This window comes from Synchiropus splendidus, chromosome 1 (genome assembly GCF_027744825.2).
Source record: "Synchiropus splendidus isolate RoL2022-P1 chromosome 1, RoL_Sspl_1.0, whole genome shotgun sequence".
NCBI classification, from domain to species: Eukaryota; Metazoa; Chordata; class Actinopteri; order Syngnathiformes; family Callionymidae; genus Synchiropus; species Synchiropus splendidus.
In genome coordinates this window covers 45,443,178-45,468,513 of record NC_071334.1, presented here as the reverse complement: position 1 = coordinate 45,468,513, position 25,336 = coordinate 45,443,178, and the positions used below count along the sequence as shown (strand labels likewise).

The following is a 25,336-nucleotide window of genomic DNA, read 5'->3' as shown; positions in this document are numbered from 1 at the left end:
GTTAGCTCTGCGGTGCAGACAGTCTTTGGCGTCGCGGGTCCAACAAGGATCCCTCCCTCCATGGTTCTGTGGTGAAAGTGTGTGGTCAAGTTAGAGGCGCATCAGGTTTAAAAACAGCTGGAAGTTGCGCATGTGAGCGGCTTCTTGGCTGTGAGTGTGTGGGAAGAGGAGCGCCGCGCACCACAGCAGCGCTGCTTTGACTGACGGACAGATCAGCGCATCAACACACTGTAGCTCTACAGTAGAGTAGAGAGAAAGAATGTCAGTGAATCCATGTGACCTCCTCACCTTGGTCGCTCATGTCATGATTTGATGTCATCATATCCTCCACCTCTCCGGACACATGAGGTGAAACTGAATCATTCAGGTACCGTAATTTCCAGACTATAAGCCGCTACTTTTTTCTTGCCTTCTGAGCCCTGCATCTTACACAAGGACGCGGGTAATATATAGATTTTTACAGGCTACAGAGTGTCATGCTGCCAAAACGTTGCGTCATCCCATCAAACTGATAAACTCACAGGGGTTTTATTGACCTTAAAGCACTTAAAATGCGCTGTTTTCACCCATCGTGTCTGCAGCTCCGCCAACATAGCCGATCTCCTGGAGGAGTGGAGACGAAAAGAAGCAGCTGAGACCAGCTGTGGTGTGGGGACTGTGCATTTTGAGAGCAGTTCAAGATTCAAGTTCAGATCATTGCCCAGTTTGTTTCATGAGTCAGTCTCCATGGGCCTTGTTTTCAAAACTAGTTTCGAAGTGATCATCATGCATTTATAAGCCTGGTTCCCCACTGACCTTTCTACGATGCAGACAGCACCACTGCACCCGCGGTTTATATAAGGAAGCAAAAATCAGAACACGACATCCATGTCAGTGCCGGGACATTCACTGGTGAAAGTGAGGTATCAAGACCGCTTACAACATATGTCTCAATCATTCTTTGACCATCGCTCCGGAGTCCATACTGCATTGTCCGAGCAGCTTCTTTGCGAAGCGGTACTTAGCGCGCATGCTCCGTCCATTGAGGAGCCCGGTTTTGCTACACATGGCTGTCAAGTCCATATGGGTTCAGTCTCGTGTCATTGTGTTTGGTAAGCGATCTCTGACGCAATAAGCAGAAAGGTACAGTCCCACTACTGAAATCGCTGAGGGTTGAATGTATCCACATGCCTCCCCATGGATAAGCAAGGCATTGCAGCTCCGACTGCTCAGGGGCGTTGGGGATTAAATCACCACTGCGGAGCAGCAGGGGTCTGTGAAAGGAACAGTCATGAACCAGTCATGGACTTTCACAGAGGCACCATGGAAAGCTGGGAACTTTTGAACTGCTTCATCTGTAAACTGGTGCGGCTTATGTATGAACAAGATCTATTTTCCTTCTTACATTTAGTGGGTGGGGCTAATATTCCGGTGTGCGCTATAGTCCCCAACCTTTTTATCACCACAGACCGGTCAACACTTGACAATTGGAACGTGGCCCGGGGGGTATGAAGTTGCCTTCCGGTTGTTTGTGTGCCCACTAAGACTCACAAACTCTCCTCCTCCTCTGGTTGCTTTGGTAACGTTTGGACACGCCTTCAAAATTGAATATAGACACACCACAATACCGAATACAAAGTGCATGAAATTTATAACTCACCATATTGTTAAATCAATGGTAGCCCTGAGCTTGTTTCTCTGCAACAAGATGGTTCCATCTGGGAGTGATGGTAGACGACCGCGATAAATCCACATTTCTAGTACGAGTCCTGGTATTGTTTGTAAAAAACGTTCTTCTTCTTAGAAGACATGGGCTCTTCTGTCTCTCCACTGAGCCTCTTCCTACTCATTTTGCGAGCTTGTCGGTTACATTTTGGCTCTCAAGTGACTGAGGCTTAACCGAGAGATTCTGGTCATTTTTCAAAATAAAAGGGTTTATCAGAATAAAAGATCCTTCAGACTCAGATAATATTCAGAAATTATTCATTATTTCTTGTGCGGCCAGGTACCAATTGATCCACAGAGTGCTACCGGTCCCCGGATAGGGGGTTGGGGACCACTGCTCTATAGTCTGGACAACACGGTATTTTTTTTGTTTAATATGTTCACAACGGGGCTCACTGCCATAGCTGCGTGCCACAACTTTGATATCACGATTAATGGACGGTCAGAAAGATTCTACAAAAGAGCTTTGCTTAACACATACAGTATGTACAAGGGACACTGCTGGTGGTACTTACTGTACTCCATTCTCTGCGTAACATGCAGTTGAAACCAACAAATGATTTCACTCTCCCCTTTTGAAACAGTCTGTTGACTTTAGCAGGTTTGTTTCCTGCAAGTAAAGTCCAGTCTGCCTCCTGTTAAAGTCGCCCTGCACAGATGACAAACTGCTCCAAGTGAGTCAGTGGCAAGTGTCAGCAAACCTAAAGATGGTGTCGATTGCTTCTGAGGGGATTTTGTTTGTAGCTTTGGTTCATAACAAGATTTGCTTCAGGCTTCTTTGACTGCACTGTGTCAGAGAAACCATTGTCTGAACTATTCCACAGAAATGGAGTTAAATATCATTTATCAAAGTACTACGAGCACTGATGCATGATGAATCTATCTTTTAAACAAAAAAAAACACACAAGATGCATAATTTGTATTTTTTGTGCCAAATACTCTTAAAACAAATATTCCTTCAAACTGGCTCTTGATCATTTATTGAGGCTGCTGTGGACTTAGCCAGGGTAATTGTTTTTCTTTGAAGAATTCTGGCATGCTTAACTCAGTCAGGGAAAACAGGTCGGACAGAAAAAGAAATTGATCACACTTCACACTATGATTGTTTTGTTTTGAGAATAATGTGTTCAGCAGGAGAATTAATGCTGTGCAGCTTGATGTGCTCGATTTCTAGGGAACAGAAAATGTTGACTTAGATTGGCTGCCAGTTGTAATGCGAAACGTGCTTCAGATTTTTAGCTGTTTTTTTGTTTTTAAATAACCTGGACATTTTAGCTCTCAAAGTTAGAATAAGATGGGTTGAACCTGATCATATACACTACAAGTGACATCCGACTTAAGACCGGAATTGGTTCCGGAAGTCAGATTCGACATAAGTCGAATGCCATTGAATAAATTTTAAAAAAGCATCTGCTGGCCATACAAGTGGACGTAAGTTGAGCAGGTTGTAAGTCGGATGTTTCTTGTATAACACTGCTGAAGAAGAAAGGTTTTGCTTTGAGACTTGTATTCTTGACTTGGTCATCTGTTCCTCTGCAAGCGCAGTGATCCCTGCAAAGGTAAATCTGTCAATATGTCAGACATTAGTTTCATCCATCTCAGTCAGTCAAGCGTTTCTTTGTTTTCCAGATGACCACGACACTATCGACATATATATATATATATATATATTTGATGATAAAAACAATGACACAAAAGCTTTGGGCACAGGAGAGCTGACTGGGTGGGCTGTGATATATAGAACATGGATGACATCATGAAACGGACTTTTCTCAGCGATAAAGTGTTGGGGTTGTTATCTATGAAAGAGACAAATCTGTGTTTTCTTCTCTGATAAACATTGGTCTGTTATTTTCATTTTAGTTTGGAGAACAATTTCCAAAGACCCAGTTCATGTTTCCTGCTTTTAAACCATTTTGCCTCTTGCCTTCACTACGCTGTATTCTCCATCGTTCATTTTAAAACCCTGATCATTTATTTATCATCCTAGTGACGTGATCAACCTTCTGTCACTCATTCATTCACTCTCTTACATTTGCATGCAAATTCACTTACAGAGAGCGTTTGAAAGAGATTAGCATTGGAAGCAGCTCATAGTGCACTTTCTTTCAAAGTCACAAGACGTCGTGTGTTCTGAGCTTATTTTCCCTGCTTCAAGGTTCTTCTCTTCCCCAAAAGATTCTCTATCGCCAGACTAATTTGTGCACTTGTCACTCCCTGGAAGAGCAGCGGGATCTTGTCAAAGTCCAGCTGCGGAGACAAATTCCAGAGCTTCCAGGAAATGGTATCAGACGGCATCAGGCCAAATAATGTTGTTGATGAATCATTCACTAACAGGGTCTGACGTTGCTTCATACGAGAGACATCCAAAGGCTGAGGCATGACTCACGCAGCCTGCTGGTTGTGGTCGCACACACACACACACACACAGACCTGAGCCTCAGTAACACACACGCTGATGGCTGCTGACAGAAGAACTCCACACACCACCACGTGCAAAAAAAAAAACTGCACTTAAAGGATTTGGATGTTTTTTGTGCTGGGTAGCTCCAGTCTGGTTTGTGCTGTGACTCCAGCGCTTCTCTCTCCCACAGACCTGCAGCAGGTGACAGAGATGGGGAGCCACAGAAGGTTTGGAGGAGGATTTCTTTGTTCATGCAAGAAATGAACCTCCGACAGATAAGCGCTGATGAATTGAGTGCATCAGAAACACATGGTGAAATGGCTGCGGGGTCTGATCAGACCCGAGTCTTAAATCCAGAGTTTCGTTACCGTCATTACTGGAGGATTTATTGCCTGTGCGACGTCGGAGGATCAAAGTGAAATGGGCTGATTGAATTACTGGACATGCAGTAATGATGATTGCTTTAAACAGCGGGCGCATGGAGGTAAAAAAATTTAAAAAAAAAAGCCTAATCCTCTGTGATGACTTTATTGTTTGAATTTGTGTCTCCATTATTACAGTCAAGCAGAAGACATGTTTGTTTGTGCTGTCACTCCCAGACGCTGAGCGGTGTCGCCTCCCCACTGCAGCCCAATGAATCATCATTCTGTTCGGACCCCTGCCGGAAAGGAGCACCTCGGAGGTGATCATTGCCATGTCACGCCTGGAGCTGTGCTGGGACTCCAGCGTCAGCTCATCCACATCCTGATGATAGTTCTGCAGCTGAGGAGGGAAGTCCTGCTAACAAATCTGTGTGGCAGAGCTGAGTTCACATGAAGAGCTGGTAAATGTTCAGTCTGATATTCGTGGGGAACTCACTCTGTCACTGGGTATAGCAGGGCTTTCAACCGGTGGGTCTGGAAATGATTTTTCCAGAGATTGAGGTGTGCGATATGATGACTTTAAAACAAGAAGAATAGGATGGTGTTGGTGATGTACCAGCGTGAGGAGATTACATGGATTCACTCATACTCTTTCTATACACCTGGGAACAGAGGCTCGGAGCCACGTTGTTTCACTGTGTCTCTGAAAAGAGCCACATGCTACACACGTAAGGCTCACCTGAACAGCTGGTCACGTGACTTGGCAGCAGTATAGCGGTTCAAGCACATCCCTGTGTGTCACAAGGTCGCTGGTTCACGACCGCCGTATGTCTCTTGTGCATGCATTTTTTAAATTCATACATTTTACCATGATCCTCCTAGAAATATCAAGCGGCATAGATAGAATGTGTGCGCCATTTATTTTACTTCTATATTTTTTTACGTGGCTCATGCCACCAATAACGTGGCGCCGCTCTGTGTGTGTGTGAGCGACGCTGCAGACTGGAGCGTCTCATCTTCACTCCACTGGATCAGAGAGACTTCACCACCATTAACAATGAATCATGGGTGAAACACATGCCATACCTTAAAGCTAAAAAAGCTTTAAGTTGTTTCCATTATTTTGTCCACCCCCTGTATGTTGACGCACTGACTCATCAGTCTCAGCCGAGCTGCGCAGTGCTCCTCTTCCTACACATTTACAGTGAAGACGCCGGTCAAATGAGCAACTGTGTTGTTTATAAACTTGACAGGCCTCTAACCTGACCACACACCTTTACAACAGAACGATGGATTGTTCCTTGTAGGAACTGCGACGCCAAAGACTGTCTGCGCCACAGAGCTAACTGAGCTAACCGAGCGAACGGCTAACGTCTCCGAACCAAGGCGTTACTAACAAAATTGTGATGAGAGAAACAATAATTATAGTTATGATGCAAGCCAAGACAACGAATGTAAAATATTTGTCTGGAAATTAGAAATTAGAAATTTCCTTTCGGACTAACACCGGCCAAAAACACTTGAAAATAAATAAATCCTGATATATTTTTGCCATATATCCTGCCCCTCTCTGGTGACATTTTTAGATACAGATACATTTAATGCATTTTGTTAATACAAATTAAAAGGAATTTTCTGCAGGACTTTCAACAAAGCACAACTGCGCTCTGTCATTGGATTTTTTTCAATGAATAACGTGTGCCGTTGCTTAAAAGAGGTTGAATAACACTGGTGTATAGTATTGTTACAAGAACCGATGCCTTGGCGCTAGTACCAAAACACAAAACATATGATGCCAACCTCTTGCAGCACCTTAAGACACGGTCCGGGACACACTACACTTAGATGTGACGCGCAAAACCCAGTGTTAGGGTCAAAAAACGAGTGTTGGGGTGAGAAATGGGACACTCCTGATCTCTTGCTGCAGACTAGGGGAATATGTTGTCAGTCACCGTAGCAGCACAGCACAGCGAAAAAAGTAATACAGTAGTTAGTTTAATGCACAACCGTTTTCATAGTTTTCTTGTTGATATCAACCAAACTACGAGCTCTTGCTTTTGACCTCAAATCTTCATGACAAAGATGGAAAACAAATGGAGCCATTGCATAACTAGTGCATTTCCCCACGCATTGCTTCTTGATTTGCCACGGATCAGTGAATGACTGCACCAAAAAAAACAGGATAACTGTATCTGTTTGCTCCTCCATCATCTCCTTTCAACCCCTGGTGTAGTGTTGCCTTGACATCAGTCTCCGCTGATTTCTCTTCGGCCGCTTCCCTTGAACAATCAACCTCAGTTACTGTATCTTTGGTGCCTCCTCCTCCTCCTCCTGCAGCAACTCTTCATCGTCTCTCACTCGCCTGCCCCTCAGCCCTGACACCAGCCCCTCTTTGAAGTCCCCTTTAAGAGCACAATTAACCCTCCCCACCAGACACTGCACTCACTTCTCACCTTTTTAATAAGCCACTCATAGACAAGTGTCAGGCCTTTTTCTTTCTCTCCCCATCTCACACCCGGTGGATCCACACGCCCTTTACACAGGCCTGTAAATTCTTTGTCACTTGGCTGCAAATTCAGAGACCCTTTTCATGTGCAGATGTGGTGGCACTGTACGCTCCCCGTTTGTTACACACAGCAAATGAAAAAGAGATAAATGAAGGCCTTTCTGACTCAGCATGAATGTAGCTTCCGGTGCTTTGATACCAAGTGAGTCAGGGGACACCGGGGGGTGGGTGACCAGCATGCAACCTGTCGTATATCCCCCCACAGAGTGTGACTCAGTGGAATGGTGTTGAGCGTCCAGTGTATCGTTTACGCATGAATGAGCAGTGATATTGACACACAGGCCTTGACTTGACATCAAAAACAAATGAAACTGCGCCACATATCCCGCCATGTTCTATACGGGCAGCGTTTCCTTCACTGCTAGTTGCCTCTGGCTCCTGCTTTAATTCATTGCAGGTGAATTTGTTGTTTGTGACTCACTCTGTAGCTAAACTGTTTTCATCCTAATCCAGGTTTAGGGGGCTGATGTATATCGCCTCATGGCTGGAGGACAAACCTTTATATTGGTTTTGGTTTTGCTTTTGCGTCTGAGGTCTACAAACCGAGCTGATTTTTGGAAGCAGGGCTACGCGAGTCTTTGCTCCTTGTAACCACCAGTCAAAGCCTGGAGGCGATGCTCTTCCCATACACCTTAAACATGCTTAATGGGGCTGAGGTCAGGGCTCAAGAGCTCACATGCCAAAGCCACGCCACACACTCATGTTGTGTCTAATTCCACTTGCGATTATGCATCTTGAAACGACATTGATTCAGTTATTTAAGTTGCTTTGAGACGGTTTCAAAGCGCCAGAGTTCTGCCGCGGTCCGGGAGCATTAAGAGCAATGACATGGAGCTAAGCCTGCTGGGTATTGGATCAGTCGGAGGATATTCCGTATGCAAACACAGACCTGCTGCTGTCTTGTAATGACTTCCTCTGAGGCGACGCTTGCTTCATGTCGAGCTGTTCAAGAGCAGCTCGCCTTTTTGTCCTCTCCAATTCTGCCTTTGCTCTGTCTCTTTTCCTCATTAATAATACAATATTGTCCCATCTGTCGGGGGAGCCAGCGCGCTGCATGTGTTTCCACTTAGACTCATCAGAACCTGATGTGGGGAGGCCGTGGTGAGCGAGAGGGAGCGAGCCTTGGACGTCTGGCCTCAATGTGAGTGGCTGCGCCGGGCAAAGTAATTAAATCACAGGGTCGCCTCCGCTCCAGTCCGCCGGTGTACAGTCGGGTGATGTATGAATATTCGCTGTGGGAAAGAAGGAGCTTGAAAAGTTCCATCCGACGCAATAAATGACGGACTTTCACAGATTTAAGCACTGAATATTTTGTCTGTTTTCCCTCCAGCTCGATGTCAACGTTTACGACTCACACGGTGCGAGACAGTCTTGTAACTATATTGTCATATTTAATGGGCTCACAAAGTGGAGGGTGGGTACTCCGGCATACAAGTTATTTGACAGGACTATTAACATATTTGTGAGATGCCATAATGCAAAACACAAACAAGAGCGTGGCTTGATCAAAGGCCGTGTTCTGCCCTGCTATAACACCACCTCCAGACAGAGTTGCTGCAATCACTCGGCTAAATCAGATGCAGAAATAAACATCTCAGGGGTTTGGATCCGCAGCCAAATCTCTCTCACTGCAGGGACCTCTTCCAAGTACCCCACATCTAATGCGGGGTGGATGCGCTGATCTGCTACGCACACACGCTTTATTATTGATTACAGACCCGGCAATTCTCACCGAGAGATTGGAGATGCTGATAAACTGTGGGAGGAGTGAAGCTGAATCAATTAATTCTGGATAATAAAAAGCAACGGCGAAGAGTTGGCAGTTATTTTACTCTTGAGAGGTTTTTGCGATTCAATTTTAGAACAGCTGCAGCTACAACACGTTTGACTGAAGGCAAACACGGGACACTGGGTGCTCCACTAAACCGCCACCATAAAGTCAGCTGAGTGGGTGCAGCCTGTTTGAATTCATATAACAGCGTTTGTCTATGTACTGTGACTCCTCCACCCGCCAATATAGCCATACTTTACTTTGGCATGTACCTTGCAAGTACTCTATTGTTGTCTTGTGTGTCAAGATAGACAAGAGAAATGTCGTACTGTCCAAGGAAAACACAAAATCATGACTGCGTTACTTTGTAACACCTAATACTAAATGTAAAAAAAACACTGGACAGGTCACTGCTGGTGTGGAGGCAGTACTGTGGAAGAGTGTGCCCAAGGTCCATAAGGTCTTCCCACACACTCACAACTTGACCACACACTTTCACCACAGAACCATGGAGGGAGGGATCCTTGTTGGACCCGCGACGCCAAAGACTGTCTGCAGCGCAGAGCTAACAGCTAATAGTCTCACTTCAAAACTTTATTGATACTTATGGACGCTCAAAGTTTGCTTTGTGCTTTAAAAGTTGGCGAAAACCAAAATGCACAACAAAATAAATGCGCTCCAAAATGTGAAGAGAGAAAGAAGAATTGTTTTATAGAGCAAGTTCAGGCAAAGAATGCTAAGGGTTTGTCTGGAAACTCAAAACTACAATAAAATCTTGCAAAAGAGAAGTGATAAAACCGAAACAGTTATTTAAAGTAAGTCAATAAATAAATAAATCATGATATATTTTGCCATATTTCCTGCAACTTTCTGGACACATTTGAAACAAATCCGTTTTATGCAATTTGTTTCACAACAAAATAACAACCGAATGTCAGTAGCGACAGTTTTTCACAAATCAATAGGGGTTTTCTATTGGACTTTCTATTGGATTTTCTATAGGACTAAAATATAAGAAAGCAGTTGAGTCAAGCAAAGCAAGCTTGACTGCTGGCGACTCTCGATCTATCTTGTGGTCGTCCACTTGTTGGTGTTTTTTTGTGTCCTGGTGACTGTAAGTCAGCGACCCTGACGTTCCTGCCGACAGAGGGCTGTCTCAACAATGTCAGTGACTGCGCTCAAACATGGGGTAGTGATTATAAGGGGAATCCTACCCAATTAAAAAAAACATATCTGCTATCATCACAGTGTAGAACCATCAAATCATTATGCGAGTGAGAAACCACAGACGAAAGACTGTAATCTGTGACATCATTCTGGGTGAAAAACCCACAAACATTGTTTTTTTTCTATCATGTTATGAAGTTTCCAGGCCATCGTTGTTGGCAGAAAACACTGAATTGCACTGACACTGTTACATGTCCAACAGTTTGGATTGATTTTTTATGGACGTTCAGCCGTGACGGCGTCACGCCGAGAAATAACGCACTGTCAAGGCGTAGCTGTTGTGCTGCCTGTAGGGTTTGGGGTTATGTTTAAGATCAAATGAGGTCAGGGTCCGATGAATCATGTTCTTTTCAGATTGTGGTTCAACTTTTACAGTCATCTGACATTGGTGTGAAACTGTTCTTATTTTGAAAATTGTGCTTGTATGGAGCTGAATTACAAAGTCGGAACTGCACTGAACAATAGGTCAGATTTAGTTGCCCTATTTCCCACATGGGTTATATGTAGGGCTGCAACTAAGGATTGTTTTGGTTGTCAACTAATCTATTAAGCCACTACTAAGCATTACCTTTGTTTGGACCTATTTTGAATAACACTATGACCCATCGCCGCTTGAAATCCTCCGTGACTGTGACTGAGGCGGTCAGTTGGAGGTGGTGAGGCGGAGCCCGGGGTGCAGCGACGGCAGTGAGTTGGAGTCGGACCTCAGTCAGGGACCAATTTGTAGGCACAGAAATGAACATATCTTAATGATTCCAGAGAATGTGATCATTTGTCACTGCTTCTGAATAACAACCAGTTCTCCATGCCCATCCTTACACCAGCAGCAACATGACGCATCGATGCACAGATTTTGACGTTATCGCTGACATCAACTAATCGTGGCAGCCCTAGTTATATGGATCTAGTTTTCCAGACAGAGCTTTAGTTAGCAGTATTGTCCAGGACATCAGACAGTGTTGGCCTTCACGTCGCAGACCTCCAGAACGTAAACTGCGCTTGCTGTGAGAGCTTTGGTTCTGCATTTTAACTTCACCAGAGTCCAAGTTTTGTCTTCCCAAATATTTTTTTGAAGTCGCATCTTGTTGTTTGAGAGGCATCAGATTTCATTCATCTTGAAACCCCTTGAGGAAACACAAACTTTAGATGATCTTGAGTGATTCCAATTTGGTTTGATTCCATATGCTTCACTTCAGAGAGACCGAGTTGTGAATGGTCCTGATCAAAGACAGCCATTTCAAATGAAAACCTGATTTTCAGCAGAAAACAAACAAAACCTGTGTCTGTGAAGGTTGGGTTTGTGCCCTCGTGTGAGGGGAAACACATTGAAGCATCACTCTGAAAACTTCATCTTGTGTTTTTAAATGAACTTGATTGTGTTTGTGAGCTTTATCGGACGTGTGTGAGTGTGTGTGTGTGTGTGTGTGAGACTGTTTGTGGGCCACGGTGGGCTGCAGGCGAGGTTACATCTTGCAGCAATTAAGCTACATGCGTCTCCTACGCCCCTCCACTCGTCTCGCGCGGGGTCGTGTTTCAAGGCCGGCCTGCGCTCGACAGGCAGGGAATGTGTGACAGTTTAGAGATAAAGGTTCAGCACGTAATGACCAATAACCTGTTTGCGTGAAGCGCATCAAACTATTTATGGATAAGTGGGACCCAATCACTCGGAGAGGAGGGTCCTTCCCAAAACGTTTGGAAAGGAAACGTCAACAGGCCTTGAATGGACGCATCTGCGACGGCGAGGAGATCGGTAATGAGAAATATCTGTTTAAGATCTGTGTGAGTTTAATTTGCTCCATCCCTTTGCTCATGGACACGCAACTGGAATCGCCTTGTTCTGCCAAACATTTCTCATCTCCGAGTATTCCTCGATGACAAACTCAACGGAACTCAAGCTCGCAGCACTCATGGCCGACACTCCACGACATTCTCCCTGTTAACTCAAGGACAAGGGCCAGAAGTCTCTCCAGTAGCGGAATCCTCAGCCCTGTCAAAGAATCTGTCATCAGTTGACAGGTTTGAGACTCACGCATGCGCCGCATGAGGTGTTCTGGACAGTCCACTCAGGTGTTGACACGACCGCAGACAGTCTAGCTCAGTGATTCTTAACCAAAGGCCCGGGGCCCATGGTTGGGCCGCGAGCGCCTCCTAGAGGGCTGCTTCAAGTTTTTTTTGTTCATGGTTGGGCCGCGAGACGCCCAGTTTTAATACAGTAGCAGCGTATGGTGGCAGTAGTGTGTCACTGAATTGACTTGACAGCTGCAAATCTGTGATAGCTAACAACTATGGAGAAGTTCTTGAAAAGAAAAAACGATAAAGGAAGTGATGCTGCTCCCCCCCACCCCAACAGTAGAAACTGTTCATGAAAGCACCTGTTGAAGCAGTTTTGAAAATTAATTAGTACATTTTATGGCAATACTTTCATTTACACTTTACTTATATCTTCTTTGGAGTTTAAATGAAATACATATATATTCTGTATTAATGTATTATATTTATTTTATTCAGAATTTTATTCAGTGTTTTCCAATTTTCTCTGCATTAAGTGTCTTATTTTTCCGTTTTTTCTTTAGTAAATTGATGAACATGACTTGAACCTGCTGCTGGTTGGACCTTTCGATGACAAATAAATATCTTGGCCATGATCACATGGTTTCATGCCATTTCACAAGGTTTTGGTTTGTTTACGTGTAAGTAGATTCGATATGGATAGAATTTGAATGAGACATGGATAGAAATATGGCTGTGATGAATCAGTTCTATTACTTGAATGGGCCCCGGGTCCACTTGTTCTGGGAAAGGTGGGCCCCCAGATCAAAGCCTCTGGTTCCAGCCTTTAAGATCGACAGGAAGAACAGGAGGAATTAAGCATCATTTTCTGGTTCGGGCTTTTTGGTTGTTGTTTGCTTTGTGATGCTAATGACAAGCTAGCTAGTCAAGCTAACTCACACAGTAGCAGCAGGAGTCTGCCAGCACTCCAGTCTTCTCCTCAAGTCTGATTTAGAAATGTGTTTTCTGTAACTGCTCCAGACGACCACATGAAGGAGGCCTGAGAAGAATGTTTTACAGGTCATTGGTGAATATGAACCGCTAACTCAATGGCATGTTGTTGTTGGTGGCTAAGTCAAAACGGATGATGCAAATGTTAAATGAATCTGTCACTACATGTGTGGAAGACATTGAAGCAGACTAGTCGTGATTTTTTTTTTTTTTTTTTCAGAGTTGTGAAATGCAGTATGTCCTAGGTAGTAGGTCCTGTCTTTTCCCAGACGTTAGAGTGGCGCCCCCTGGATATGCTAATATGATGCTTCCTAGAGTTGCTGCTGACCAGTGCAAGGCCCTCTGGTCACAGCTCCTCTACACTCAGGCTCCAGAATATCAGGGCTGTCGGTATTACTCTTGCGAAATGCGTCGTGTTTGTCTCCCGTGTTGTCCCAAACAATGGAAATTCCAAAGGACGTCATCTTTCAAGCACCACTTTGTGACACTTGAGAAGATCCATCAACGTTCATCTGCTGTCGGAGCATGACGCCATTGTGACGCACAAACGTGCGACTCTGTTTACTTTAGTCAGAAAGACAAACAAATAATTTGGCTGACAATTCATTGCACATTTTTAAGTGGGTGTCCTCCTCGACGGTGTAACGTCTAGACCGCACTGACTCATGGCTGAGGTGCTTCTTCATCCTGTCATTGCTCTGGCAGCTTGAGCGGGGAGTCTCGTTTTGATGCATCTCTGAGTGGGAAACCACGTCCTTCCTCGCTCATGTACGACTGCTGTTACTCCTCTGCGCTCTTGGCTTCCAGATTCTTTCATTTCCTCCCAGAGACGACGACTTTGTCTGCAGCTTCCTTGGACCAGCTCTTCATCTTTACTCAGGATCACCCTTCTCTTTGACTTCAATCCTGTTTTCTGGGCTGCAGCTTCATTCGTCCTCAGTTCAAAGGTCGGTCTTTTGTCTCAAAAGTCAGTTGCAAGTCATTGATTCACCCACATAACGGAAAGATGCATGCTAATATTGTCATCTTCATGAAGTTGATGAGTCCATACCATCACTTAGGCTTAGTCTTAGGATGTCTCCCATTTCTCCCCCTAACACTAACACTTAACACTAGCACTTGGTTCTTAGCGCCCTCCACTATGAAGCTCCTGCCGATGACCAAGTGAAGTGTTTGACGTCCCTAAGAATTGGGATAACACTTCATGACGTCACGTGTAAAGACGACGTGTCATTGGCTGCCGTGCTGTGTTTTGTTTCCTGCATATCCAGTGTTGGAGACGTTTTGGAAATGCCAGCTCCAACGTTGTTGCAACCTCTTGCATCGGTGCTGATCATCTCACTTGGTTTGGTGAACCAACGGAGAAGAAATGGGTGGAGCTTCTCCGCTATGTTGCGGTGATAGATCTGTTAGAGGTATGAGGATGTTAACGTTAGCCTGGATGCTAGCCCACTGTTGTTTGTTCAGAAGAAATAAAAATATACTGTTGTACATACATGTTGTATTGTTCATGTTGTCGGATACGGTCGACCATAATGATTGCAGAGAAAGTCAACAAACGGAAGAGTAGTCCTTGCTACTAAAATGTCCCTGTTGTCCTATCCAACATTGTTTTTAAAATAAGTACTTTGGTATCCTGGAAATCTATCCACACTTCATATTCCCACTTGGTTTCAAGTCAGCTCCGGAGCTCCCTCGGTTTGAAGGGATCATTTCAAGTGGTGAACGGCGAGTGCCCTTCGTCTTAAGAGTATTGAGACACACTACACTGACACATGAACGTGCAAAACCCAGTGTTAGGGTCAAAAACAAGTGTTAGGGTGAGAAATGGGATGCAGCCTTAGTAAAGATGAGCATTTGAGCAAATGAATTTCGTATCCAACTAAAGTATTCTAGTCGAGTCTGGCAGCAGGAAGCATGGCCAAACTTGACTCAGTGTTCCGTGCAGATCTGCCCTCTGGTGTGGAGCTGACTGCCCTGCCAAGAGTGTTGCTGACTTACTGCTCCTACAGCTAATATGCTTCATCTTTGCGAATCTTTCTTGCCACATTAGTTTACACTGACTGAGGGATGCTCCCAAAAAGAAAGAGTCCATGAAACATCTGGCCCTTGGCGTGCTTGTAGTCTCCTCCCAGCTAGGTGCCTGAAAAACGTCCAAAGGGATCGACTGCTTTCTGCACGGAGGGACTTTGTTTTGTTCTGTGAGTGCATCAGGGATCAGACCTTTGTCTTCAGGAGGAGCTAAAGAATATGGGCTTTAAAAGTCGATCCCACTTCCCACTGCATTCTTCCTCTCAAGAGCGCAGTAAAAGACAGGTGGACGTTCTACAAGAGAGCGTCTTGTGTGTGGAGCTCGTATCTCCGATACTCACTCACCCTGGCACTCCTCGACGTCCGCGTGTCTTCACACTCACATTCAATTGCTTGTTGAAAACATTTCACAATGACATCGCGCTCCTGAGTCGGAAGGTTGTACATTTTCTTTCACTTATACCTATGTGTTTTCGCAGCTCTTCTGGTGTGGGGCGCCGAATAAAAAAAGTCACCCGCTTTATTCCTGATTTAGCAGAAATCTTTTTGGATTTGGATTTAGATTTAACACTTACAGAGATTGTGACAATGTGACAAAAGTGTAGTGTCTCAAAAGTAACAAATATTTGCTAAATCTGTGAACATATAGCCAAAGATTTCTGCTAAAGCGGGTGTCTTTATTTTTACCTTCGGCGCCCCATATCCCGGGTCACCTGAGTGACATCACCCCTGTATGTCCTCGGTCGGACCTAAGACGTCCCGCCAACTCCGGCGTACTAGAACGCCTCATGCGGCGCATGCGCAGCTTTGACGAGAGTCAACGGTAAAGATTTCTACGCCCTGAAGTTCGTCAATGATGCGACACGTGGATGAACATATCGTCGATATATTATTCATCTTGCTCCGCTAAAAAATGCAAACACACTATTCAGAGTATTCACTTCATAATATTTATTTATTCAGTTTTTAGTGTCAGTGTATTTTGGCGAGCGTTGGCGGTCGCCCTGACGCCCTCAACATTTTATATATATTCTGGATTTTATTCATGCAATTTTTGTAGCAAACAGACATACAAAAATAAGACAACCCGAGACACCAGGTTGCAAATTAAAAAAAGACAATGTAAGGACATTTCTGTCAGATTATCTGCAAGACAAAATCTGATCCCCTTCAACAAAATAGGCATGAAGCCATGTCATTCATCCATATTTTACTTGACGGAGGTAAAACTGACTAGATGACTCTTGTAGCCACAACCAAACCAGGGGCCCGGTCCTGCTGAAATACTTGAGGTAACTGTTGAGTATCATGGGGGAAAGTCATGATGGCCAAAGATCCATCTGGTGCAAGATGCTGGTTGTAACCTACGTAGAAAGGGTTAAAAACATTGGACCCGAAGGCTGTCCAACACGACCAGAATAGAAGTGCCAGAGTAGCCTTTGGAACGATCCTATTCAATCTGGTGTTTGAACAATGAAGCCGATAAACAACTTTCACTGGGAAGTGAACGTGTCTTGAACAGGAAGATACTATGGATATGTTATATTTCAAATTGATTTACAACTGCACACTCATTATAGCATAAATTCGGAGTCATATGAAACTGGCAGTAAGAGGAGCTGATCCTCATCCCTCTGCAGTCAACTGGTCCAAGAGAGTGAGGCTCATCCTGCCACCACAGAATTGATGAGAATTGCGAATTGAGATGGAGCCTAGTAACCGTTATGTAACTGAGAAGTTTGGGCTTGATCCTGGAGTCTTCATCATTTGACCCTCCAGATCGCCACGCTGACCCCCGAGGCCAAACACGTGGGAAAGAAGCAGTGTCAGGAAGTTGTCGTGTCAAGTCAGAAACGTGTGTTTGTCCAGTGGGCAGAGAGATCAGGGCCAGAGCAGGAAACGGAGGCTGTGCCACCAGTTAGAGGAAACAGAGGAGCAGAGTTGGAGCTGGCAGAACTTCTGAGGACCCAAGATGAGTGGACACGGAGGGAGGACAGTGTTGACTCAGGCGAGGGAGTCCCATCACGGGCAGCAACTATTGCTCATATTTTTGTGGCCGGTGTTTGCCCAATGATCCTGGCCGACACATGCACCTCTCAGATGTCCAGGTTCAGTCGCAACCTTCCCCTGGAGATGCACATGTTCTCTCCCACTCATGGTGGCAGTGGATTTTGTCACCATCCTGCCCCCTAGTGGCGTATTGTGAAAACGCGTGGGGACTGACTCTCAAAGAAACCAGAGCTATTTAAAATGTTTATTCCTGTGGACAAATCGAACAAGCAACTTTAAATTAGTACAAAACTGAAAGGTGTCGTTTCCTTTCACAGTACAAAGTTCTTTCAGTCATGGCACAAAGTCATATCTGCGTTCTCCAAAATATGAAACGGAACATGCAAACCGTCTAATTTACCAACAACCAGAGCCAAAACATCCTGAGTAACAGACAAGAAACAGATTTAGTTCAGAGACCATGAGACCTGAGCGAGCGGCTCCTGGTCAGCACAAAGGCAAGGTGGAAGTGGTTTGGACTCCTGGTGCAACTTGGCAAGTTGGTTCAGATGACATCAGACAAGTGCTGCTGCAGCTGGACTCGCCACAGCGTGTGTGACAGAGGCACAAGAACAAGTTGGTTTCGTGAAAAAAAAAAAAAAAAAACGTAACAAAAATAATTTAATAGTGCAGGATGTTTTCAGAGTGTTCTTTCATAACTGTCCTTTTATTCCTGCCTTCCTTTAAAGACAAATATTTCCATCCGCTCACATGAATTAAGAAACTTGGCACACGATTAAAACAAGTTGTGCTCCTTTGTACTCTAAGATGAAAAGATTTTAAGAATAAGGCCAAACAGCCTTTAAATGAAAACAATTGAGTAAACCACACCTGTGCTACAAAACCAGAGAAACGCCAGCATGCTTGGTCTTCACTGACACCAATATTTGGGTTTAGAAAAGGTTGCATGCACGGTAGCAAGGACACAAATAATTTAAAGTGGAAAACTTTTTAACAGTCGGAGAGTGAATGAAATAGTCGTCTCTCAAAATAGACTTTGAAACTGCCGTGCCAGCGCACCTGAGGCCTCATTTATAAAACTGTGCCAAGGAAAGCACTCTACCGTTGGCCTGCACACTAAAACTTCCAGATTTATAAAAGCGTTTGTACACACGTCCTCTGTCTGTTTCGGTTTATAAATCACAACCTATCCTGAAGCCTGTCGTACACAAGAACGCGTTTTACTTTGCCCAGATTACGCCCATATAAGGTCATGGAACACCCCACTTGGCTATACGGCACACCACTGTCATGGAACGGAGACAGAGGGGAAACAAACTTTCAAATTTCAAACGTAAAATGTACCTTTGAGACGCCGTTCACCACAACTTATCCAAAGTCAAACAATATTTTGCTTTATGCCTTTCTGCATAGAGGCTCTCTTCCATCGCCGTTGTAACTGAGGAGATGCGGGACATCCAAAGTGACCTGATGGACATCATTGAAGCAACTTGTGAATAAGTCAGAACGTCTCCTCGTACACATCCTCAGAGTCACACATGGGGACACGCTGTGTTGTGCAGCACAGCACATTTCGAAGTGACCTTAGTGAGAGTGACATTAACTATGTGGAGGAATTCCTTATTCCTTTCACAGTAATAGACACGTGCGCATTGCACAGGGCATTGGTATGAACTACATATGCATTATTTCGTTTTTATTATGTGCTGCAGAATGTGTAGCATCTATCCACTTCACTCATACGCATCACTTTCACACGGTTTCTTTGATTCCATCCACCTGCTGCAGGGTTTCTGCCCATCTGCACATCACAAAAAAAATGTCTTTTTAAAGATAAAACGTCACGTGTTCAAACGTATTAAAACACATCAAAACCAATGGATAGCACATCGCGGAGGTGGACATGAACATGATGTTTTTTTTCCATGTCTTTCATGGAAAAACCCAGAAAGTTGTTGCTCGCGGAACTCAGGTCGCACTTTCTGGCCGGACATATGAAGAGACGGACCGCGTCAGGACGGCTTGGATTGGAGAGAGATTTGCTCCTCATGATTAAAAACTAGCGTTTTTACAGTCACCAACACTGTAAATGACAAAATGTTCCCCTCTGCCTCTCGATCACTTGGCTACGTTCCATTCTTTTTTTTGCTGTCTCCCCTGTTCACATTATCACATCAAGTTTGCTGTTTCTTCATGAAAACCAGAAGAAGTGTACAACACCTGTGCGCACCGTTAAAAATTGAGGCCGCTGGGCTGCATGGCGTGGATGTTTGACCCGCAACAGGTCAGTTAAGGTCACTGCTCTTGGTAGTACTCAGTTATTATGTTGACTGAGGTTGCTGGCTTGCTGGGCTGAAGCACTTTGAAACAGTGATGAACTTCAGCTGCACCAGACTTAAGCATGGCAATCTGGATGTTGCAGCAGCAGCTGTTACTTGAAGGTAGAGCAGCGGCACGAGTCAACAGGCCTCCTTAGTTGGACTTGGCATCTTGCACATCATCAGGATCTGCTTTAAGGCCTTCTGGACGTCCTCATCCATTTGGCCCTGCAGACAGAACACTGAGGCCTTAGCTCCAGACGTGAGCATGTTTCTTCAGCCACACTGCAGTGACTCACCTGAACGGCATAGAGCAGGTGCATCCTGTAGACCGACACGATCTCATGATGCTGTTTCTTTGATTCCTGCCAAAGACAAGCATTTTTCACTGAACCAGAGTGAAATTTTTAAGATTTCGGGGGTGCATGTGAGAGGCCCACAGATGAAAGTCCTTTTGGAGGACATCGATTCACCTGCTTCTTTGCACCCTCTAGTCAGACTGGACGGAGTTGTACCAGAATGGCTGAAACTGACGCGTGTGAGAGTTTAGTCTTACCGCCAGTTGGTACTGCAGCTGTTTGACCTGCTGCTGCAGCGTCTCCAGCTGCTGACTCTGCTGTTGCCTCTTGGAGGGCGAGCTGGACGAGTAGGAGAGCTGCGAGAGGCTGTTCAAGGCGTCCTTCAGCTTCCCTACTTCCCGGGACAGGTCGTCGATCTGGGAAACACGAGTGGAGGGGGGGTCAACGATGACGTTCCACTTCAGCACCTAGGCTCCAAACGTTTCAGTTCCTTCAGCCACAGACCCTCTTGTTCTTCTCTCGCTCGGAGGCGACGTGATTCTCCACCACCTGCTTCAGTTGACAGACGGCATCCTGGGACTCAGCCAGTCTGGAGGTCAGACTCTGGTTCTTGTCCTCAGTCGTCTTCACCACCTCCTGCAGGGCTTCACACTCTGCGCGACTCTCGCGCGCCTAAATTGTCCCGACATGTGTCAATAACAACGCTCCAAGTCACTGGAGCTGGACTTGTCTTCTCACCTTCTGCCAGGCTCCGGCCGCCTCCAGAGCCATGTCGTCCTGCTTCCGGAGCGCCTCCTGTAGGAGCTGCGTCACATCATTCACCTCGCTCTCCAGCTGCTGCCTCATGGTCATGTGATCAGCGCTGGAGACGGACTCCTCTGAGTTGACTTCACTCTCCACCGGTAACCTGACACAAAACAGGGTTCCTCACAGCTCCTCCTCACAGACACAGCGTGATGGCTGCTGCATGGAAATGTGATCGGTATCTTTCTACAGCTCTAGGCCTTTAGCTCTCTGCTCTGTGAGGTGGCTGGCCTGTGTGATCGAATGTAATGGGACAGATTTCTCTGGAGTCTTACTTCTTCTGCAGAGATTCCACTTGTAGAGTCTTCTGCTGCAGCTGCTCCGTCAGAGCCTCCACCTGGCTCTCCAGCTCTTTGATGGCGTTCCCCAGAGACGACATGACCTGCAAGTGGTCTGCAAGGGCGATGCTGTTCTGCGCCTGAGCCTCGGCCTCCTGCCTCAGCTGAGAGATCTCCTGCTGCGCCGCTGAGTTCTTCTTCTCTGCTTCAGCCAGCAGCGCCTGCAGCTCCTCCAGTCTGAGCTTCAGCGCATCAGCTTGTTGTCCTGAAGATGGCGACGACGAGCCACTGGTGTCAGCCTGCGCCTCAGCCAGCTGTTTCTGTGCAGTGCTGAGCTGATTTTTGGCTTCACTGTAGGAGTGTGAGAGTTCCAGCAGGCGGCGCTGCAGTCCGGAGTTGACCTCGCTGAGTTCTGCCTTCATTTCCTCAAAGTCTTTGGCCGCAGCCTCCACGGGAACTGTTCCTTGCAGAGCTTCCTGAACACAGAGAGACACAGGTGAGGCTGATGTGGAGAAAGAGACCCGCCTGAGGCGACGCACCTGCAGCATCCTGATCTCCTCCTGCGCCTCCTTGTACAGCTCCTCCACCTGACTCGATCGCTGCTCCTCCTCCTTCAGCCGTCGCCTCTCCTCCTGCAGAAGTCTGATCTGCTGAGCTGCTTGCTCCTGTTCCAACCCAAACTGAGCCAGCCGGGTTTTCAGGCGTCTCAGCTCCTCCTCCAACATGCCTCTCTTCTCCTCCTGTCTCTCAGTGGGCTCTCCTTCTCCTCCCATCTGTGCTCTCAGCCCCTCCACCTCCTCCAGAGCCTGGTGGTATCGCTCCTGAGTGTCTGTCAGTTTGGCTTGCAGTTCAGCAAGGCTCTCCATCAACTCCTCCTCTCTACCTTTCACCCTCCCACTTTCATCCTCCCCACCTGCTCCTTGCTCTGGTTTCAGTTGAGCCTGAAGAGATCGATTCTCCTTCCTGGACTCCAGCAGCTTCATCTGAACACTCTCCAGTGCTTGTCTCAGCAGCCTAATCTCCTCCCAGCCCCCTGCTCTTCCTAGCTCACTCTCTTCTGCCTCTCCTAGATCTGACATGGTGGCTGCGCTATTATTCCCTGCCAGGTAGGATGGGCATGTCGGGGTCGCCAACTCATCTTGGACGGAGTGGAAGGAGGCGTTGGAGTTCATGTGATCATCATTTGAACATTCTTTTCCTTGAAGCTGCAGATGTTTCTGTGAGGTGAGGAGGAACACAGTAGTCAACAGGGTGGTTTAAGAGGTTGTGAGGCAGGGTTACTTTGCTGATGATCCTGACAGGACAGCATTCATACACTCCCTATTTTATATACAGTTGACACACACACACACATTTTATCATTATCATACAAATCAAATGTAAGTCGTACATACATTTAACCAACAAAATATTGTTTATTTTGCATCAATAAATCACGATGGTGTTTTTATATCACCTTATTTAAACTAAAGCTCTTTTCATGTCTTGAAAATATTTGTATAAGAATTTCAATGTTATAAGAATTTCAAGTCCATTCAGAGTAGTGGAAACCCTGGACATTGTGTAGTGAAAAACCTCCCTGAACCAAAGCAAACAGAAGCTTTTGTTTGCTTTTGTTCAGGGATTCCTCCATGTTTGTTGTTGTTGTTATCATCCTAGCTGCCACGTGTCTTGTGCATCAGTGTGATCAGTGGACCAGGAACTCCTGCACTGACAAAGGTTCCCTGTTGTCTGGAGAGTAAACTGCTCAATTAAATTAAATTATTTTTTTTTGGTTATAATTAATAAATCATAATTAACTCATTAAAGTCCCACCACTATATATATAATTATATATAATCTCATATAAATACTCTCATTCATCCACATCATCAGAAAGAAACTGGACTTCAGTTCAGATCTGAAAAGGCTTCATCTTCAAACAAAAGTGCTTCTCCACTTTAGTTCTCTTTTAACAAGTTAGCTTCACTCCCTAAAAATACAGTGTTGCTGACTGCTTCTCAATGAAAAGGTGTTCTGTTGCTGGAGAACAGCCAAGAGGGCGTCATAGTATTATGGCGCGGTCTTTGACTCCATGAGCTCCTCCTACGACTGCAACTGAGTGGACAAATGACCAACCTTGAACATGCTGCTCAGCTGTCGGTTCTCCTGAGTGAGCTCTGCGATCTTGGCCTGCAGAGCAGCGTGTGCAGCTCCTGCTCGCTCCACCTGCCCACGAACACACACCATCACACACAGTTCAAGACCACTGGCTTCTTGTGAAAAACAAAACGAGTCGTGACACGCTCCTGCTCAGTTAGACCTCCTACAAGAATGTAGCTCAGCCCTCGTCTGCTGTCACAGTGTCGTGGGGATCTTGTTGTTTTCCGTTTAACCTCAACTCAGATTCAACTTCAGCTAAAACTGACTTGATGTTGTGATTTAAATGAGACATTAAACCCGAAAGCTGATTCTGAAATCTGAAATCGTTAGCGTCGGTTTCAATCCAAACCTTGTTCATTCAACCATCCACGACTGCTGTTATGTCCAACTCAGCACATCAGTTCCTCATGCTATTTAAGTGTCGCCTCACGAGTCACCTTCACGTCCAGCTCCGGACCCGTCACCGTCGGTTCCACCGTCTGCTTCATGTCCTCACCGGCCAGCAGCATGTTCCTCTCCTGCTGTCGCTTCTCATACTCATCTCCCACCTCATCCTCCTGCTCATATGAGGGGAAGGGGAGGGAGGAAGGATGGGAGTGCACAAGAGGAAAGGGACGGTTTCGAAAAGTGACTCTCAATAATAGACTTGGTCATATATATAGAGGTAACTGCTTGTGAAAGAGTGTAAAATAAAACCTGGAAGGCAAACACACACTTGTCCCAGAAACATAGCAGATTCAATACTTCCTCAGATTTACTTAATTCAGTCTTTTAGTAAAGGCAGATATGCTTTAATAACTCCAGTGGGGAGTGAAGTGTGTATGTTCTGAATTCTGACATAATCTGTGCCCTGTCTTCAAACTCCCACGAAGAAACACACTGATAAAACTGCCTGCTGACAACACAAGTAAAACGCGGAGATTGGATACAAACTTCACACAGAATGGGCCCAGTTTCACTCCTCCAGTTCGACCCACAACCTTCTGTCTGCGAGGCTGCACAACAATCATAACCCTAGTACTGAGCTGCATCATGGCTACACATTCACTCGGAACACACAGGCAACTTATCATGGTTGAACATTTACCGCTCTCGCAACTGAATGAATTGGACCTAATGTCACATGCTACATTTTAAAGTTGACATGGATTTTGGCTCTTTCTCATGATCCATCTGAACCTGACAACCTTTGAGCTGCTATCCTTCTGTTACCTTGTAGTTGAATGGTTTTTGGGTGTCGCTCTTGTTGGACGTTGGAGTCCCAGTAGAGTTGACCGCTGCAGGAGAGTTTGGGCCAGAGTTCTGTGGAATTAAAAAAAATATCTGTGCTGAATCGCTCCGACAGTCTGAACAGTGAGCACGATGAACAGAAGCAACATGGCTGCGGAGAGTAAAAGTGCCTCATTAATGAATGGAGTGAACATGCCTTTACCTGCGGTGGGCTAATGGGAGGTGGAGGGGCTTTTCGTTTTTTAGGAGTTGTGAGCCGCTCATCGCTTAGTTTAGCTACTTGATCATGCTGAGGAGCGGCAGGACAGACGGCGGATCAAGTGAAGGTTAGTGGAAGGAGAATCAGAACACCAAGTTAGATTTGTCCGATAATATAAAACAGTGAACTTCAGTTTCTCTAGAAGCAAAATCAGTTTAAACTTAAATGTGTTTCACTAAAGAAATAATTAATGTCTCATACTTGATTATGTACCGTCATGTTACATGATTATTACATGAACTTTTTAAACTAATATAGGAACAGAGAAGAGAAAGTGGTTGGAACTTACCAGAGGACTTTTGGGAGACTTGGTACCTGTGAAAGACGGGAAATATTCTTCAGTCAATCACGCCAAAGCTGTCAGCTGTCAAGTCAAATGCTCAGGTGATTTCCACCAGGTTTTTCTATTAGTGGCCTTCGTTCAATTCAGACCCACTAAGTAATCTTGTGGTGATGTTCAGTACCCAAACCATCCGCTAGGTGTCTCCTCACCATCGCTCGTGAGGCCTCTGTAACTTGTGTTCAAACAGGTCTGATCGAGTCATTGATCAGTTATAATAACTAAACAAGACAGTATATATCAGTAGATATCAATTTGGATTGTTTAACAACTCTAGCTGCGCACGATATTTATCAACATGCTGTGGATTTCTGAGCTTCTATACACGATGGTACCACTAGATGGTAGCAGAGACAAGGCAGATTAGCCCACCTGAGCTCGCCTGTCTATTCAGTGCCACAGTGAGACTTGCGTTGACCTCAGAGTTTCCGCCCAGTTTGGAGAAGTGCAGAACATCGTGACCTTGAGAGTCCAGAGCTGTCAAGTCGGCTCCTCGCTGAACCAACGCATCAACCACAGACACAGAACCACACTCTGCAGCGAGCATCAAGGCAGTTCTGGAACATACACACCAGGTCAATAAATCCTAA

The 25,336-nt window shown here is 45.4% G+C and overlaps 1 protein-coding gene across 5 annotated transcripts in view; it reads right to left on the bottom strand.

Moving 5' to 3' along the window:
- Window positions 1-17,307: 17,307 nt before the first annotated feature.
- rai14 (retinoic acid induced 14) overlaps window positions 17,308-25,336 on the bottom strand; it is a 34,192-nt gene continuing 26,163 nt past the window's right edge. For 2 of the 5 annotated variants that reach the window (XM_053844859.1, XM_053844851.1), the window contains 13 exons: window positions 25,119-25,303; window positions 24,696-24,721; window positions 24,350-24,436; window positions 24,130-24,219; window positions 23,355-23,477; window positions 22,894-22,983; window positions 21,315-21,992; window positions 20,773-21,251; window positions 20,432-20,600; window positions 20,198-20,365; window positions 19,951-20,109; window positions 19,694-19,759; window positions 17,308-19,622 (listed from right to left, as the gene is read on the bottom strand). In XM_053844859.1, coding sequence (XP_053700834.1) covers window positions 19,536-19,622; window positions 19,694-19,759; window positions 19,951-20,109; window positions 20,198-20,365; window positions 20,432-20,600; window positions 20,773-21,251; window positions 21,315-21,992; window positions 22,894-22,983; window positions 23,355-23,477; window positions 24,130-24,219; window positions 24,350-24,436; window positions 24,696-24,721; window positions 25,119-25,303 — 2,407 coding nt within the window. In that variant the 3' untranslated portion in view covers window positions 17,308-19,535. The remainder of the gene's footprint in view (window positions 19,623-19,693; window positions 19,760-19,950; window positions 20,110-20,197; window positions 20,366-20,431; window positions 20,601-20,772; window positions 21,252-21,314; window positions 21,993-22,893; window positions 22,984-23,354; window positions 23,478-24,129; window positions 24,220-24,349; window positions 24,437-24,695; window positions 24,722-25,118; window positions 25,304-25,336) is intronic. The other 3 variants (XM_053844867.1, XM_053844875.1, XM_053844883.1) reach the window with 3 other exon arrangements.